Source organism: Camelus bactrianus, chromosome 4 (assembly GCF_048773025.1).
Source record: "Camelus bactrianus isolate YW-2024 breed Bactrian camel chromosome 4, ASM4877302v1, whole genome shotgun sequence".
Taxonomy (NCBI): Eukaryota; Metazoa; Chordata; class Mammalia; order Artiodactyla; family Camelidae; genus Camelus; species Camelus bactrianus.
Genome location: NC_133542.1, coordinates 41,484,385 through 41,497,202, shown reverse-complemented (window position 1 = coordinate 41,497,202; position 12,818 = coordinate 41,484,385). Strand labels below are relative to the sequence as shown.

Genomic DNA, 12,818 nt, shown 5'->3' with positions numbered 1-12,818 from the left:
AAGATACACCCATGACTCCTGACAAACAGAATGTTCTGAAATTAGACCAAAATTTCAGTTTAAGATTAAAACAATCAAAGTAATGAGATTTCAAGTTGCTGGCTGGTAGGTAAGCCAATGTTACCCTCCTGTAAGTGTTGACCTTCACTGCTGATTTGATTTCATATAGAAAACACACAGAAACCAAATGAAATCCATTGGATGAAAGAGGGAAATGTGGAGATTTAACCTACATTTCAGTACTGAAGAGTCAAGTATCTTTACATGAAGTATTTGTAGTAAAAACTAGACCTACATGTTAGTATTTTATTTAGAACAAACTATGTATTCAAATTCACATTTAAATACTTAATTTTCTCTACTGTTACTGAAAACAAGCATCATAAGTTAAAATGGTTCTATTAATCCTTCAAATCTACTATACAAGACCTACTTTAGCAGCATTAGGATGGCATGTAAATGTGGTAACGTGTATGTGGTAATACAGAACAACCTTATTGATAATCACCGCATGATTCTATGTGATTTCTCTGGACAAATTTACATGCCTCTTAAAATATATAGAAGCTCAGTTCATCTTGCTATTCTTTTTTTGTTTTTTAACTTAATTACCCTCAAAGAATGTTTTATGTATGTGGTTTGTATGTGTATAACTTTCCTTTCAGAAACTAATGCAAATATATTTTGTAATTAAAATTTTTAAAAATTACACTTATTTTGTTAGGAGATAAAAAAAATTCTAACAAAAGTTCCAGTCTCTTTTCTGCATACATAATTACAATATAAATGTGACACAATTCACAGAATTATTTAACCCCTATATTCACCTGGATCTAACTATATAGGCAGACATTGAATTGGCTTACCTCTATGTCTCCAAATAACTGAGGCAAATAAAAAAAGCCCAAGAAATAAAATTACTCTTAAAAAAGCTCAGTGAGCTTGTAAACTTCAGTCACATTTCCACTTTGCTTTATCATGCTAAATAAGAAAAAATTTTAAATTGTTTTATTCTTATTCCATGATACCCCTACAACATACCACCAGGTACTAAAATTAGAAAATTCCTGTTATATACACATGTTTTATTTATATATATTTATATAATGCCACTCTGCCATTCACTATTATTATGAAAAATAAATGCTATTTGCAACTAAAGATAATGTGTTCCAGAAAACAGACAGTTAAGGTCACTTAGAAACAATATAAAAGTACCAGTAGAACTGGATTATATCAAATTTATATATTCAAGAGGATGTGAAACTTAAGTCATTGGTGGTTAAAGAGTTTTAAAAGATTTTTATTACATTTGGTCACAAAATTATAGGCTTAATTTTAAAATCCTGGGTTAAGTATTATTTGGAAAATTAAACATACATTAAACATTTAGAAAATGTTTTTCTAAAATGTTCCATCTAGGTCAATAAGCTTCTTTGCATAATCTTTTATAAGGATTCTATATATTTTAAGTCTTTTTAGTCATTGAGAGAAGCAAGGTATTACCTGATTCAATAACTCTAGGTAAGAATTTGCAAAGAAGGAAACAACAGGAAAACTGAAACTGGGAAGAAATTTCATTTCATTAAAAAAAAAAAAAAATCATCCCTCAAAAGCACCATTGCTAAAACTGTCACAGTGCAGCCCAAACTTAACTGCAAAGTATTAGAACTAATCATCAATCAGGAAATATTTTCAAAATAATGAACTTTCTATAAAATTCAAACAATGAAGTTGGTTAATACTAACATCTCTTTAATTTCATTCAGTGTTTTTATACTCTAAAAATTCTCATAATATGTACCAAAACAATTATAATTCTCCTAACATGCAGACATATAACATCGGTTGTTACCAGTATCACATGAGAAGAGATATTAATTTCAGCACATCAGAATGCAAAAGGACTATAAATTCTAGTAGCATTAAAAAAAAAAAAAGTAAAGAAAAGGGTTACCGATTCTAATAGTAGCTTTTCCTTTTCGACCACTTCCCAAAATTATAGTTCTCTTTTTCTGTCTGGCAGCTTTGGATGGTTCCTTCACTGATGGAGAAGTTATCCACTGGTACTGAGAGAGAGATAATAAATAAGCCATTTCAGTTACAGGTAATTTATGAGGTTTTGTTCTCAACTGGAAATTATTAAGATATGCTAAGTTAGTAAAATGCTTTCAATCTGCATTTCTGGTAACCTAAATTAAAGAATCATACAGTATTTTCAAAAACAGAAAAGCCATTTGATTTGACTAACAACTTAAGATGACAGAAAAGTACCTTGATAATTTTATTTTATTAGAAAAAGGAAGAAAAACAAGCAATTAAAGAGAAATGGTTCCTAGAGAACTAAAACATGATATACCTCTGACTTGGCACTCCTTCCATTCTGGAGAACTTTTTTGATAACTGCTTTCATCACAGAATGATCTAAAGTGAAATAAATTGAAATTAGAGTAACTGTTTCCCCAGTAAGTGGCTATTCCCATTTAAAAACAAAAACCAACACATTATTGCTTTTCCCACAAAATTAAACATGAAATTTACATTATGTAATTATACATCTACTTTTCCCTTTGTGTATTTTAATCTCTTCCTCAAAAATCTAAGATGCCACCTTGCAGACTGCCTTCAATGGCTGCTACTTTGGCAGCAGCAAAGGTCAAATTTACACAAACACTTTGTATCTAAAGTGGCTTTGGATACTTTGGATAGAAAGCAGAGAATCTGAGCACTGTCTAGACACTTAGATTAAGATAGCAAACCAAAGTCCTGATGTTCCCTCAAAGCTGCTCCTCCTCTCAGCCCTCTTCTAAGTGGTACCACCCAGTTGTGCACATAATCATCTGGGACTTGTCTCTTTATTACTATCTCCTTCATACCCCACGTCTAATAGATCTGCAAGTCTTGTTAGCTACACTCTCAAAACACAACCTGAAGTCAACCACTTTTCACTTGCTCCAAACTTCTAGTCTAAGTTAAGCCATAAACATCTCTCATTCAGACCGTGGTGACAGTGCCCTACTTCGTCTCCCCATTTCTCTTCTTTATCCCCTCAAGTCTACTCTTTATATCAGGGTCATCTTACCAAGACACTATTTGGATCATGCCTTTTTTCCAGCTCAAAACCCTCTATGCATTTAGAATAATCCCTATCTTTACTCAAGCCTTCAAGACTTTACAAGATCAGGCCCCTGGTTAGCTCCTTGACCTCACAGCAGACCCTAGTCTTCCTCACCATATTGGCCTCCTTGCTTTTCGTTAAATACTCCTTCCACCTACATGCCTGCATACTCATTGCTTCCTTATCCTGGAATGTGCTTCCCCCAGACCTTCCATGGCTTGATCCTCTCTTCACTCAGGTCTCCACTCAAATGTCTCTTTTCCAGTGACGATGTCCCCTAACTAGCCTATCCAATGTAGACCTACCTGCCCCCCTCAGTCTCCTTACATTAAGGTATTTTGAACTTCCTACTATCTAAAACTACATTACTTATCTGTTTACTCATTTCTATCTGGACTCCTCTACTAGAATGTAAGCTCCATGAAGGCAAGACTTTGTCTATCTGGTTCACTGCTATATCCCTAGTGCCTAAACTCACCTTCTCACACACGAAGGTATTCAAAAAATTACTTGTTAAACTGACAAGTGAATAGAGTACTCTTTCCAAAAATTCAGAGATTCCACAAGAAGGAAATAATGCTCTTTGTAGAAGCAGGCTTATTATCTAGGTTTACCTCTATGCAGAGTAGCAGCCAAGAACAATTTACAAGCATAATTCATTTTAATTAGTAAATTATCTGCTAAAAACATAAAGGAAGTACAATATTAGAAAAGTACAGCTGACCCTTGAACAACATGGGTCTGAACCGCACAGGTCCACTCACACGCAGTAAATGTGTACTAGAAAACTACAGGAACCAAGGCTGGTTGAATCTACAGATGCAGAACTACTGACTGTAAAGTTATACCCAGATTTTCAACTGCACCCCGCGTTGTTCAAGGGTCATCTGTATAAGATTAAGAAAGTAAACTCACTAGGTTTTAAAAATTGTCAATACATGAACAAATTCTTTTTGTTTTGCTATTTGTTATCAATTAAAAAATTGTGACCACATACCAACAAGTGGATTTTTTCTTATATCCAGAATGACCAAAGTTCTGTTGGTTTCAAGGGCCTTGAGTAAAGCCTTAGCTCCTTCATTGGTGAGGCCACACTGCTGCAGGTCAAGTGCTTATGATGAAAGACAAAAAGGTCACTTGCTTACCCTATACAGATTTAACATAGAGACGACTCTCATTTACGTGTGTGTAGAAGAGTCCTACACAAGACCAATCATGGCTAGTTTTTACTTTTGGGTATTCCAAAAAAACAGAGTCATATAAGCACACACATAACACAAAATCCAATTAAAAAACTCTTCTTGAATGTGCAATGATTACCCTGGCTTGAGTACCAATAAATCACCAAGATATTTTACAATTACAGAACTGAAGAATAACTTTATATAACCATTGAGTGAAAAACATCACAAAATGAATTAGTTCATAATTAGCAAGGGCAGCAGCAGCAGTGCAAACTTCACAGGCAAAAACTGGTGGGGCTCAGAAATTTCACTGCATTCAAAAAAAACAACAAATGAGAATAAGTTCTAGTAGTTACGAGGTTGAACAACCTACTCATTTAAACCAAAAGGATCATCATGAAAGCACAGGTATAAAAAATATTACATGAAAGGAAACTATCATGAGTCCTTCTTTTTAAAGTGTCATGTATATTATTACATTAAAAAACTAGAGTCTTGCAAAACCCATGACACACAGAAATAGTAAATCAAACATATGGATCTGACCAAAAATGATGCAACTCTTACAAACTTTTACCGCAGAAGAATGGACACAGAATATAATTAACCAACTAGCCAAATTAATACAAATAGCCAGTAAATCTCACTAGCAAATCAAATGAATACAAAATAAAACAAAATGTGGTTATTCTCCTATCAGATTAGGCCAAGATCCTGTAACAAAAGCCCTTAATATGTGCACACTCTTTTGATCCAACAATTCTTTATGATAATTTAACCTGAAGCATTCTTTAGAGTGTAAGCAAGGATGTTTATCAGAGTACTATTTGTAAATGAAAAACTGGACAGGGCTTAAATGGAAGAATGGATAACCAAGTGTATTATGGCAGATTTATATAATGTAACACTGAACAACCACTAAAAATGATGTAGCAGATGTAAATTTATTGATTTGTTAAGATGCTTATGGTATACTAACTAAAAAAGTTATAAAATTTGGAGAAATTCCACCTGCATAAAAAGGGGGAAGAACAAGTTTTGTAGTTTTACAGTTTTTGCAAGTACCACAAACCAGTATTTGTGAGGATGTAGGCCTCACATACACTGTTGGAATGGACTATAAATTGGCACAACATTTACGGATGGCAATTTGGCAACATGTATCAAAAGTCGTAAAAATATTCCACATTTAGTCATTCCACTTTTAGCATCATATTCTACAGAAGTAATCCCAAAAGACACAGAAATATATATACAACGTGTTCACACTGTTTCTGACAGGGAAAAGCAAACTCTAAATCTGATTGCAAAGAACTGGTTAAACAACAGAACATCAATATAATGGAGTACTACATGATACATCATTAAGTAAAAAAAGCAGAGGTATGAAACAGTAAGTGCACTACAATTCTATTTTTGTAATCCCTAAGTGTATAAATATGTTTATAAGAAAAAAAAAAAAAAAAAGACTGACAGTATAGTATATACACCAAAGTGAACAGTGATTGTATCTGGGTACTAAGATTATAGGTAATTCTATTTTCTTGTTACCCTATATTTTCTATAAAGAATATATGCAACTTTTAGATAAAGTTTAAATGCAAAATAAAAGCAATTGGGAAAATGAGGCTTTTAAAAAAATCCTATGACAACAGTATCAAGCCAAAAGCTAACCATATTTAATATTAAAAATTCAGTATTTTCAATTTTAGAACTTACCTCTAAGCCATAAATCCTCACTAAGAGATTCTGCAAAAGCACCTGCACCGAGGTCACCAATGAGCGTGTTGCAGTTCAGAGTGATGCGCCTCAAGCCAGCCATGCAGTCAAGGTCAGGTCTCCTGTAACGAAGACTCTCAGCCCAGGTTTCTTCGTGCCTTCTGATGGTCTGATACTTCAGAGATTTAACAGGATGAAATTAAGATGCTTGAATAAGGAAAAAGGGTATGCCTGCTGAGTATGGCTTATTATGTTAGAGATTTACATATATATACCAAGTTTCTGCGCCAGGAGAGTCAACCTAAGAATTAAACAGTCAGTTCTGGTTTAGGAGTCCAGTGACCCAGATTCTCCTGTCAGTGATTAGACTCTAGCCACTGGCCTATTTTTGATTAGTTACGTAAACTCTGACAACTCAATTACAGTTTATGGATTTTATTTTCCTTATCTGCCAATGCAGGTAATTGGTTCTACATTTTATCATTGCTGAGTCTCTAAATTTTATCATTCTGTCCTCCAATGGTCTCCAAACACTTGATTGGGCATCCCACAAGTAAACTTTTTAATATTGATGTTATTTATTAACAAATTATATACAAGAAGTTCTATACACATAACTTACATACATTATAAATTACACAGATTTTTTTTTAAAATGATATGATGTAAGTTAGAAAGGTTCTAATATTTTCTTCTCCTAACTCCTAAGGCATTATTTTAAAAACTGTATTTACAAAATGGATCTCGCATGCTACTTAGGGTACGTACACCAACTTTGGAAGCCTAGACTATGCAAAGTCAGTTTGATGTGCCTTAGGAAACTGATGGTTTCACATTTAACCACAAGTCTTGTCTTAAGGACATACTCAGCTCTTTTTATTCATAAAATAAATTTTGGTAACAGGGAACACTGACTTCAAAGGAAGAAAATCTTAATACATTCTTAAATGAATAAAAGACTCAAAGTTTCTTTGACACTCTGAAAGGAAAATCATTAGTGTCATTCTTCTATTAACAATAACTTATAAAGGCAACAAGCAAAAGTAACAGCAAACTCGAGGTGCTTAAAATGTGCCAAGTACTACTTATCATTTAAACCTCATAATGAGGCATAGAGGTAAAGTAATTTCTCCATGGTCACCAGCTATAATCCAAGAGATGGAATTTGTACCTAGGCTATCTGGCTTCAGCACCCAAGCTCTTGACCATTTTCTATCCCTGGGGTCAATGGACTTGCCCTGTACAGGCTCAAAGAATTTTTAAATTTTTAGATTTAAATTGAAATTTTTTCAGCTACTCAACTGAACTTGAGTAACTACTCAAGTTGTAGTTGCAACTACTCAACTCCATTGGTGTAGGGTGAAAGTAGTCATAGTTACCATGCAAACAATGGGCATGTTGTATGTTCCAAAAAACTTTCTTTACAAAAACAGGTGATGGGCTGAATTTGACCCACCAGCCATAGTTTACCTATCCCTGATCTGTAACATCAAATTATTAAAAAGGCTTCATGTCCAATTGTTAAGTACTTTCAGGTTTAAACACAGTGATTATAACCACTGTAAAGTTGTTAAGACATAATTTTTAAAACTATATTTACAAAATGCTAACGTAGTGATTTTTATTAGTTTATAAATTAGAGCACCTAATAAATACTTGATTAAGTCCTGAAGACTATAATGGCATACTTTCTTCACAGTACCACAATAAATGTTTCAATAATTAAAATACATCAAAGTATTACTTACTGTGTGTTATATATTAAATCTCTTATTTCTAAGATTGAGTGGACTACCTTTACTCAATGGTACAACCCCAAACTGATAACTGGTTATAGTCTTTCAACAAAACTAAAGCTGCACTCACATGTATCAAAAGACAAAAATTATTGCCATTTGTATCAACATATTAATGTGCTTCAATCACATATGTTTTCATGAAAATTTAAACATAAAATCACCTTTAAGATCTTGGCCATGTGATCTGCTCCCTGCCATGTCAGATTACACCCAGTGAAGTTTACTGTCTTAAGAGTGATAGAGTTCTTTATACCTTGACAAATAACTAAAAGGGGGAAAAAAAAAAAAACAAACCACACACACAATAAGATGAAGAGCCTATACATTGGTCAATCTTGACTTATTTGCTTTTCTTGAGTCAATTGGAGGTGTATAGCCACATTTTTAAAATCACTGTCTACAATCTTCCCAAACAGGTAGCTGATGAATTGGTGCATTCTAAAATATGTCAGTAACAAAGCATTATTCCAGTTTACAGCAACAGTTTAATTTTATTTACATACTAAAATTGAATACACTGATTACTTCAAATTTTATTCCCAATCACTCAATAAAGTACAACAAATCCTTTGAGACGTGGGGGAAAAAAAGAAAAACCTAAAAAGTATAAGACTCTTCTTATTTTCATTTCTAATGGTACATCCCAATCTTATCAATCAAAAATTTAAATGTCAACCATAAATCCAGAATTTTATTAGGTGCTATGCAATATGAGACAGAGGACCTCAAACTCTCTGTTCCCTGAAATGGAAATGCAGGCTTCCTTACCCTCCAGACTACTAGTGGGCACAGCGAACAAACACTAATGCTTCAGGACCCCAACCAATAGTCACCTTCTCTTGATTAGGTCCATGATATACCCCACCAACACCCCTGAGTTTGCTGGCCTGTTATATACTCTTATAGTACTATGTTTATATTTCCTATTTTGATACATACCACAGTTCATTATAATTATGACTGCAGATTGATGTTTTAACAATCTAAAGATAATGATGATTTTTTTGCTTTTTATATCTTGCTATTTTCCTTCCCATAATATCTCTTGAAGAGAAACCATAAAAATATGAGCAAACACAAAAAACAAAATATAAAATAGTGTGTATCTGTGTGGTTTGTAGCTTAACACAACCTTAAGTAAAATTAATTCAGAGAGTATCTAGCATGACAAACTTTCATGGTACAAATGAGACTGGACTAAGGTTTGAGCAGTACAGGAGACAATCCAAGTAGAGACAGCACCAAGAAAAGGTACAGACAGGAAGTAAGGGGTATAGGGAATCAAGAGACCAGTGTGATGGGAAGAGACTTAAGACTGAAACTTACTTTCTAAACCTCCATCTCCAATTGGACAATTTGCAAGAGACAGGTGCACCAAAGTAGCTGATTTATTCAATCCCTTAAGTGGGGAGAAAAAGTTTAAAAATTTATTGGTTTAGTTTCCCCCAAAAGCAACTATCAAATGTTCACAGGACACATTGAAGGCAGCTTACCTTTGTTAAAACAGTTAAATCTCTCTCTCTCAGAACCAGTCCATTTAGCTCCAGGTTCCTCAGTGCACTTGACGCACTTAAACAGCATTTAAGGGCTTTACACAACTGAAAGGTCACATCTTTATTTCTTATCGCAGGAACACGACTTCTGCAAACTTTATTTCTGTCACACCCTAAAGCAAAGTTAGTGTAAAATTAGTGATTTCAATCATACATTTTATCATCATTAAAAAGCATCTGCTCTGTGCTAAGGATCAGAAATGACCGCTGCCCTTAAAGCCCTTTTCAAGGAGGGACATGTGTAAACTAAAAACTTCAACCACAGGAGATACAGAAACATAACCTATGTGTGCAGAGGTTCCTACGGAAGAACAAAGTTATGCCTAAGTGACGGCTTCAAGATAACCCTGAAGCTGAACCTAGAAAGACAAGACCACATAGAGTCAGAGCAGGAGGTGCATTAAGGGCAGAGGGAGTGCCTGTGCAAAGACACCCAAGCCTGACACCTGCTGGGCACTGTAAATACTGCAGGTGGGGATGACTAAAGGCCAGGGTGCAACTGGAAGACACAGAAATTAAAATACGGATGTTGGTGGAAGCAAGCCTAGGAGAGAGTATGGCTTTTATCCCATAGGTAATGAGCACTGGGACTACCACTGGCTCTGTAAGGGTGCCTCTACTGGTTAGGAAAAGATGCCCCGCTGCTAAAGGACCAATTAGATAAACAGAATGATTAGAAAAACGCACCTACTTCAGCTAGATTAGAAAAAGCACCCCTTCCTCAGGGCCAAATAGCCCCATGAAGCTTGGCAGAGCACATTTTAGATTTCATGCCTATCTGCAGAACACAAGCCGTGCAACAAATGAGCACTAATCCTGTGCAGGCAAGCCATTATAAGCATTATTTTAAACACATCTTTTCATTTTCAAAGATCACTCAAGCCAAGCAGGCAGATGAACTTAGAGGAACTGAGCCCAGGGCAGCAAAACCAGCTAGGAGCTTCTGCAATAGTCCGGGCAAAACGTGGTAAGGATGAAGAAGCAAATCTAGGAGACCAAAATCTACAAGTGAGACCCAATGGATGCAAGAGATAAAGAAGGTTCCATGAAGGAACTCTGAAGTGAATGAGCTCTGCAATAAATTTGTCTTACTTTCAGTATAAAGTATTAGGCAAAATTAAGTACAGTGGCCTTGACTCTAAGGTCCCTTCCAGCTGTAATTTCTTTTGATTTCTAAGTTATTGCTTTGATTAAGCCCCTTCAGTGGTACAGAACAGTTCCTACACCTGAATGAGATGCAGAGAATAATCTGACTTCTCTCCACCAGGGGATGAGTTGAACTGTCCTTGCAGAAGAGATAGCAAACGGTGTGAAACCCAGGTCCTAGAAAAGGACCAGGAACACGATAAGTATTCAGGTTTTTAAAAATCAGTCAACCATCACTTCCTCTCCTAGATCTTCACACTCTTCCTCTGCTGGCTACTTTCTCTCAATTTATACACATACTTGAGTGTGACCACTTAAAAAACATCTCTCAGACCTATGATTTTTGGGATCCTCTTTGTAGGTAACTTAAGTTTCTTTCATGCCTTCAAACACTTGTCTTCCCAAACAGCTCAGCTCTGTACCTTGGGGCAGAGACTTGTCTACCAGGCCCTCTAAACACTGAAGATGAAGTAAGATCCTCTCCCTACCCCCACTCCCTTCTTACTGTTCACTGTATCTCACAGGAAGATGCTGCTGTAAACTGTCACCCACCCAACTTTGCTGCTCCCCCTCTTCTATCTGGTTACCAGGCCCCATCCATTCTGTCTCTCCGATCTCTGAAACTCAGTCCTCCCTTTTCGTATCTTAACTTGGACCCTTAGGTAACAATTCATCCTCCACCCAACCAACTGCCTTCCTAACCGAGGTCAGGGTGAGCTTCTAAACCAGAAGTCCACCTCACCCTTCTTTAGTGTTTCCCACAGCCTTTAGGACAAACATTCAACCTTCTCACAGGACAAACAAGGCCCCTTTCTGTTTGGCCCCACTCAGATTCCAGTATCAACTCTCACTTCTTTCTCAAACCCTGAGTTCCAGTCCTATACCTTAGTTTTGCCATATTTTCTTATATTTCTCAAACTTTGACACAGACTGCTCCCTCCTGTGATGCAAGAAACTTCTACACATCCTTAGAAAGGAAGGCACCTCCTCCAAGAAGCCCACCCTGAACCTTCCCTCCAAGATTCCGTGCTCTGTAGCACCAGAGCCCACCTCTTCCAGAGTATGACTACTGTGCTTGTGTTTACTCGCTGCCCAGTGGAAGAGGAGACGCTCCAGGGCAGGAGCTTTGTCTCCAGCAGTGTTTGGTTCTGACTGAATTCATTCAAGTGCCAGGATACTTTACATACATAACCTGTTTCATTCTAAGAATCTATGGAAAGAGTGGTTTTTAATACCACTTTACAAGTGTGGAGATTGCAGTTCAAAAGTAACCTGCCCAGGCCACAAGTAGAGTGTAAGCCCTGGAATTCAAACCCTGGGCTGCCTGCACAGCTGTGTTCTTGTCACTCCATACACGACTATTTAAAAAAATTTTTTTTTTCCTGAGACCTGTCTTAAAACAAAATGAAGCTAGGATATATCAATTTCTTCATCGCTTTGTTCTACGCCAGACGACGTCATTCAATAAACCAGGTAACATACATCGAACGATTAACGATGCTCTAAATTGTACTCAGTGCTCTACAAACATTAACAAAGTGAGTCCTTGCAACCACCATATAGAGTGGGTCCTGTTAAGCCCACGTTACATTCAGAACACTAAGACCTAGAGGCTTTAAGGGGCTTGGCAGGGGTCACCGAGCTGGCAGCAGCCCTTGGCCGCACGCCCCGTCTATTGTACACATACCCGACACTGGGTACCCGTGCCAGCGCGCAGGCTCCCCCTTGCACCGTCTAAAATCCTGCTTCTCGACGCTGACACGAGGGCCCCTGGAAGCGGGAACTACACACCTATTTCGCCGAGCCAAGGCTGGAAGAAGCTCTTGATAGAGATCAGGGGCAGATCTTTATTAATCTTGAGGGTGCTGAGGAGCGGTGCCCAGTCCACCACGCGGAGGCGGTCGGCGTTGAAGTCCAGCACGCCTTCCCGCAGGGAGGCGCGCACGGCGGGCAGCGGCACCGAGTCCTGTAGCGCGCACAGGTACTCATAGTGCGAGAAGAAGTCGGCCGCGCTGTCGCGGCGCAGCTTCACCGAGTCGATCATGGCCTGAAGGCGGCCTCGGGGCACGCCGGCAGCGGACACGGCGCCAGCACCCGCCTGAGGGCCCAGGTGGCCGCCGGGCCCCTTGGGCGCCCACGGCCCGGCGGCTGCGGCCCCGCAGCGTGTGCAGGAGAAGCGGCTCGACCAGAAGACGCTGGGCCCCGGGCCCCAGCTAGGCCGGCCCCTGGGTGCCGCGCTCCCGCGTCGCCTCCCGCCCAACGGCGCCGGCCGTTGGCGCCCGCCTCACCGCCCTCAGCC

The 12,818-nt window shown here is 37.8% G+C and overlaps 1 protein-coding gene across 4 annotated transcripts in view; it reads right to left on the bottom strand.

The window, feature by feature from the left end:
• The window catches only part of CEP78 (centrosomal protein 78), a 42,897-nt gene extending 30,080 nt beyond the window's left edge, over positions 1-12,817 (bottom strand). For 2 of the 4 annotated variants that reach the window (XM_074361737.1, XM_074361736.1), the window contains exons 1-8: positions 12,311-12,817; positions 9,314-9,486; positions 9,147-9,219; positions 7,982-8,085; positions 6,022-6,196; positions 4,116-4,229; positions 2,360-2,424; positions 1,958-2,069 (exon numbers count right to left, since the gene is read on the bottom strand). In XM_074361737.1, coding sequence (XP_074217838.1) covers positions 1,958-2,069; positions 2,360-2,424; positions 4,116-4,229; positions 6,022-6,196; positions 7,982-8,085; positions 9,147-9,219; positions 9,314-9,486; positions 12,311-12,563 — 1,069 coding nt within the window. In that variant the 5' untranslated portion in view covers positions 12,564-12,817. The remainder of the gene's footprint in view (positions 1-1,957; positions 2,070-2,359; positions 2,425-4,115; positions 4,230-6,021; positions 6,197-7,981; positions 8,086-9,146; positions 9,220-9,313; positions 9,487-12,310) is intronic. The other 2 variants (XM_074361735.1, XM_010953133.3) reach the window with 2 other exon arrangements.
• Between the last annotated feature and the right edge of the window lies 1 nt (position 12,818).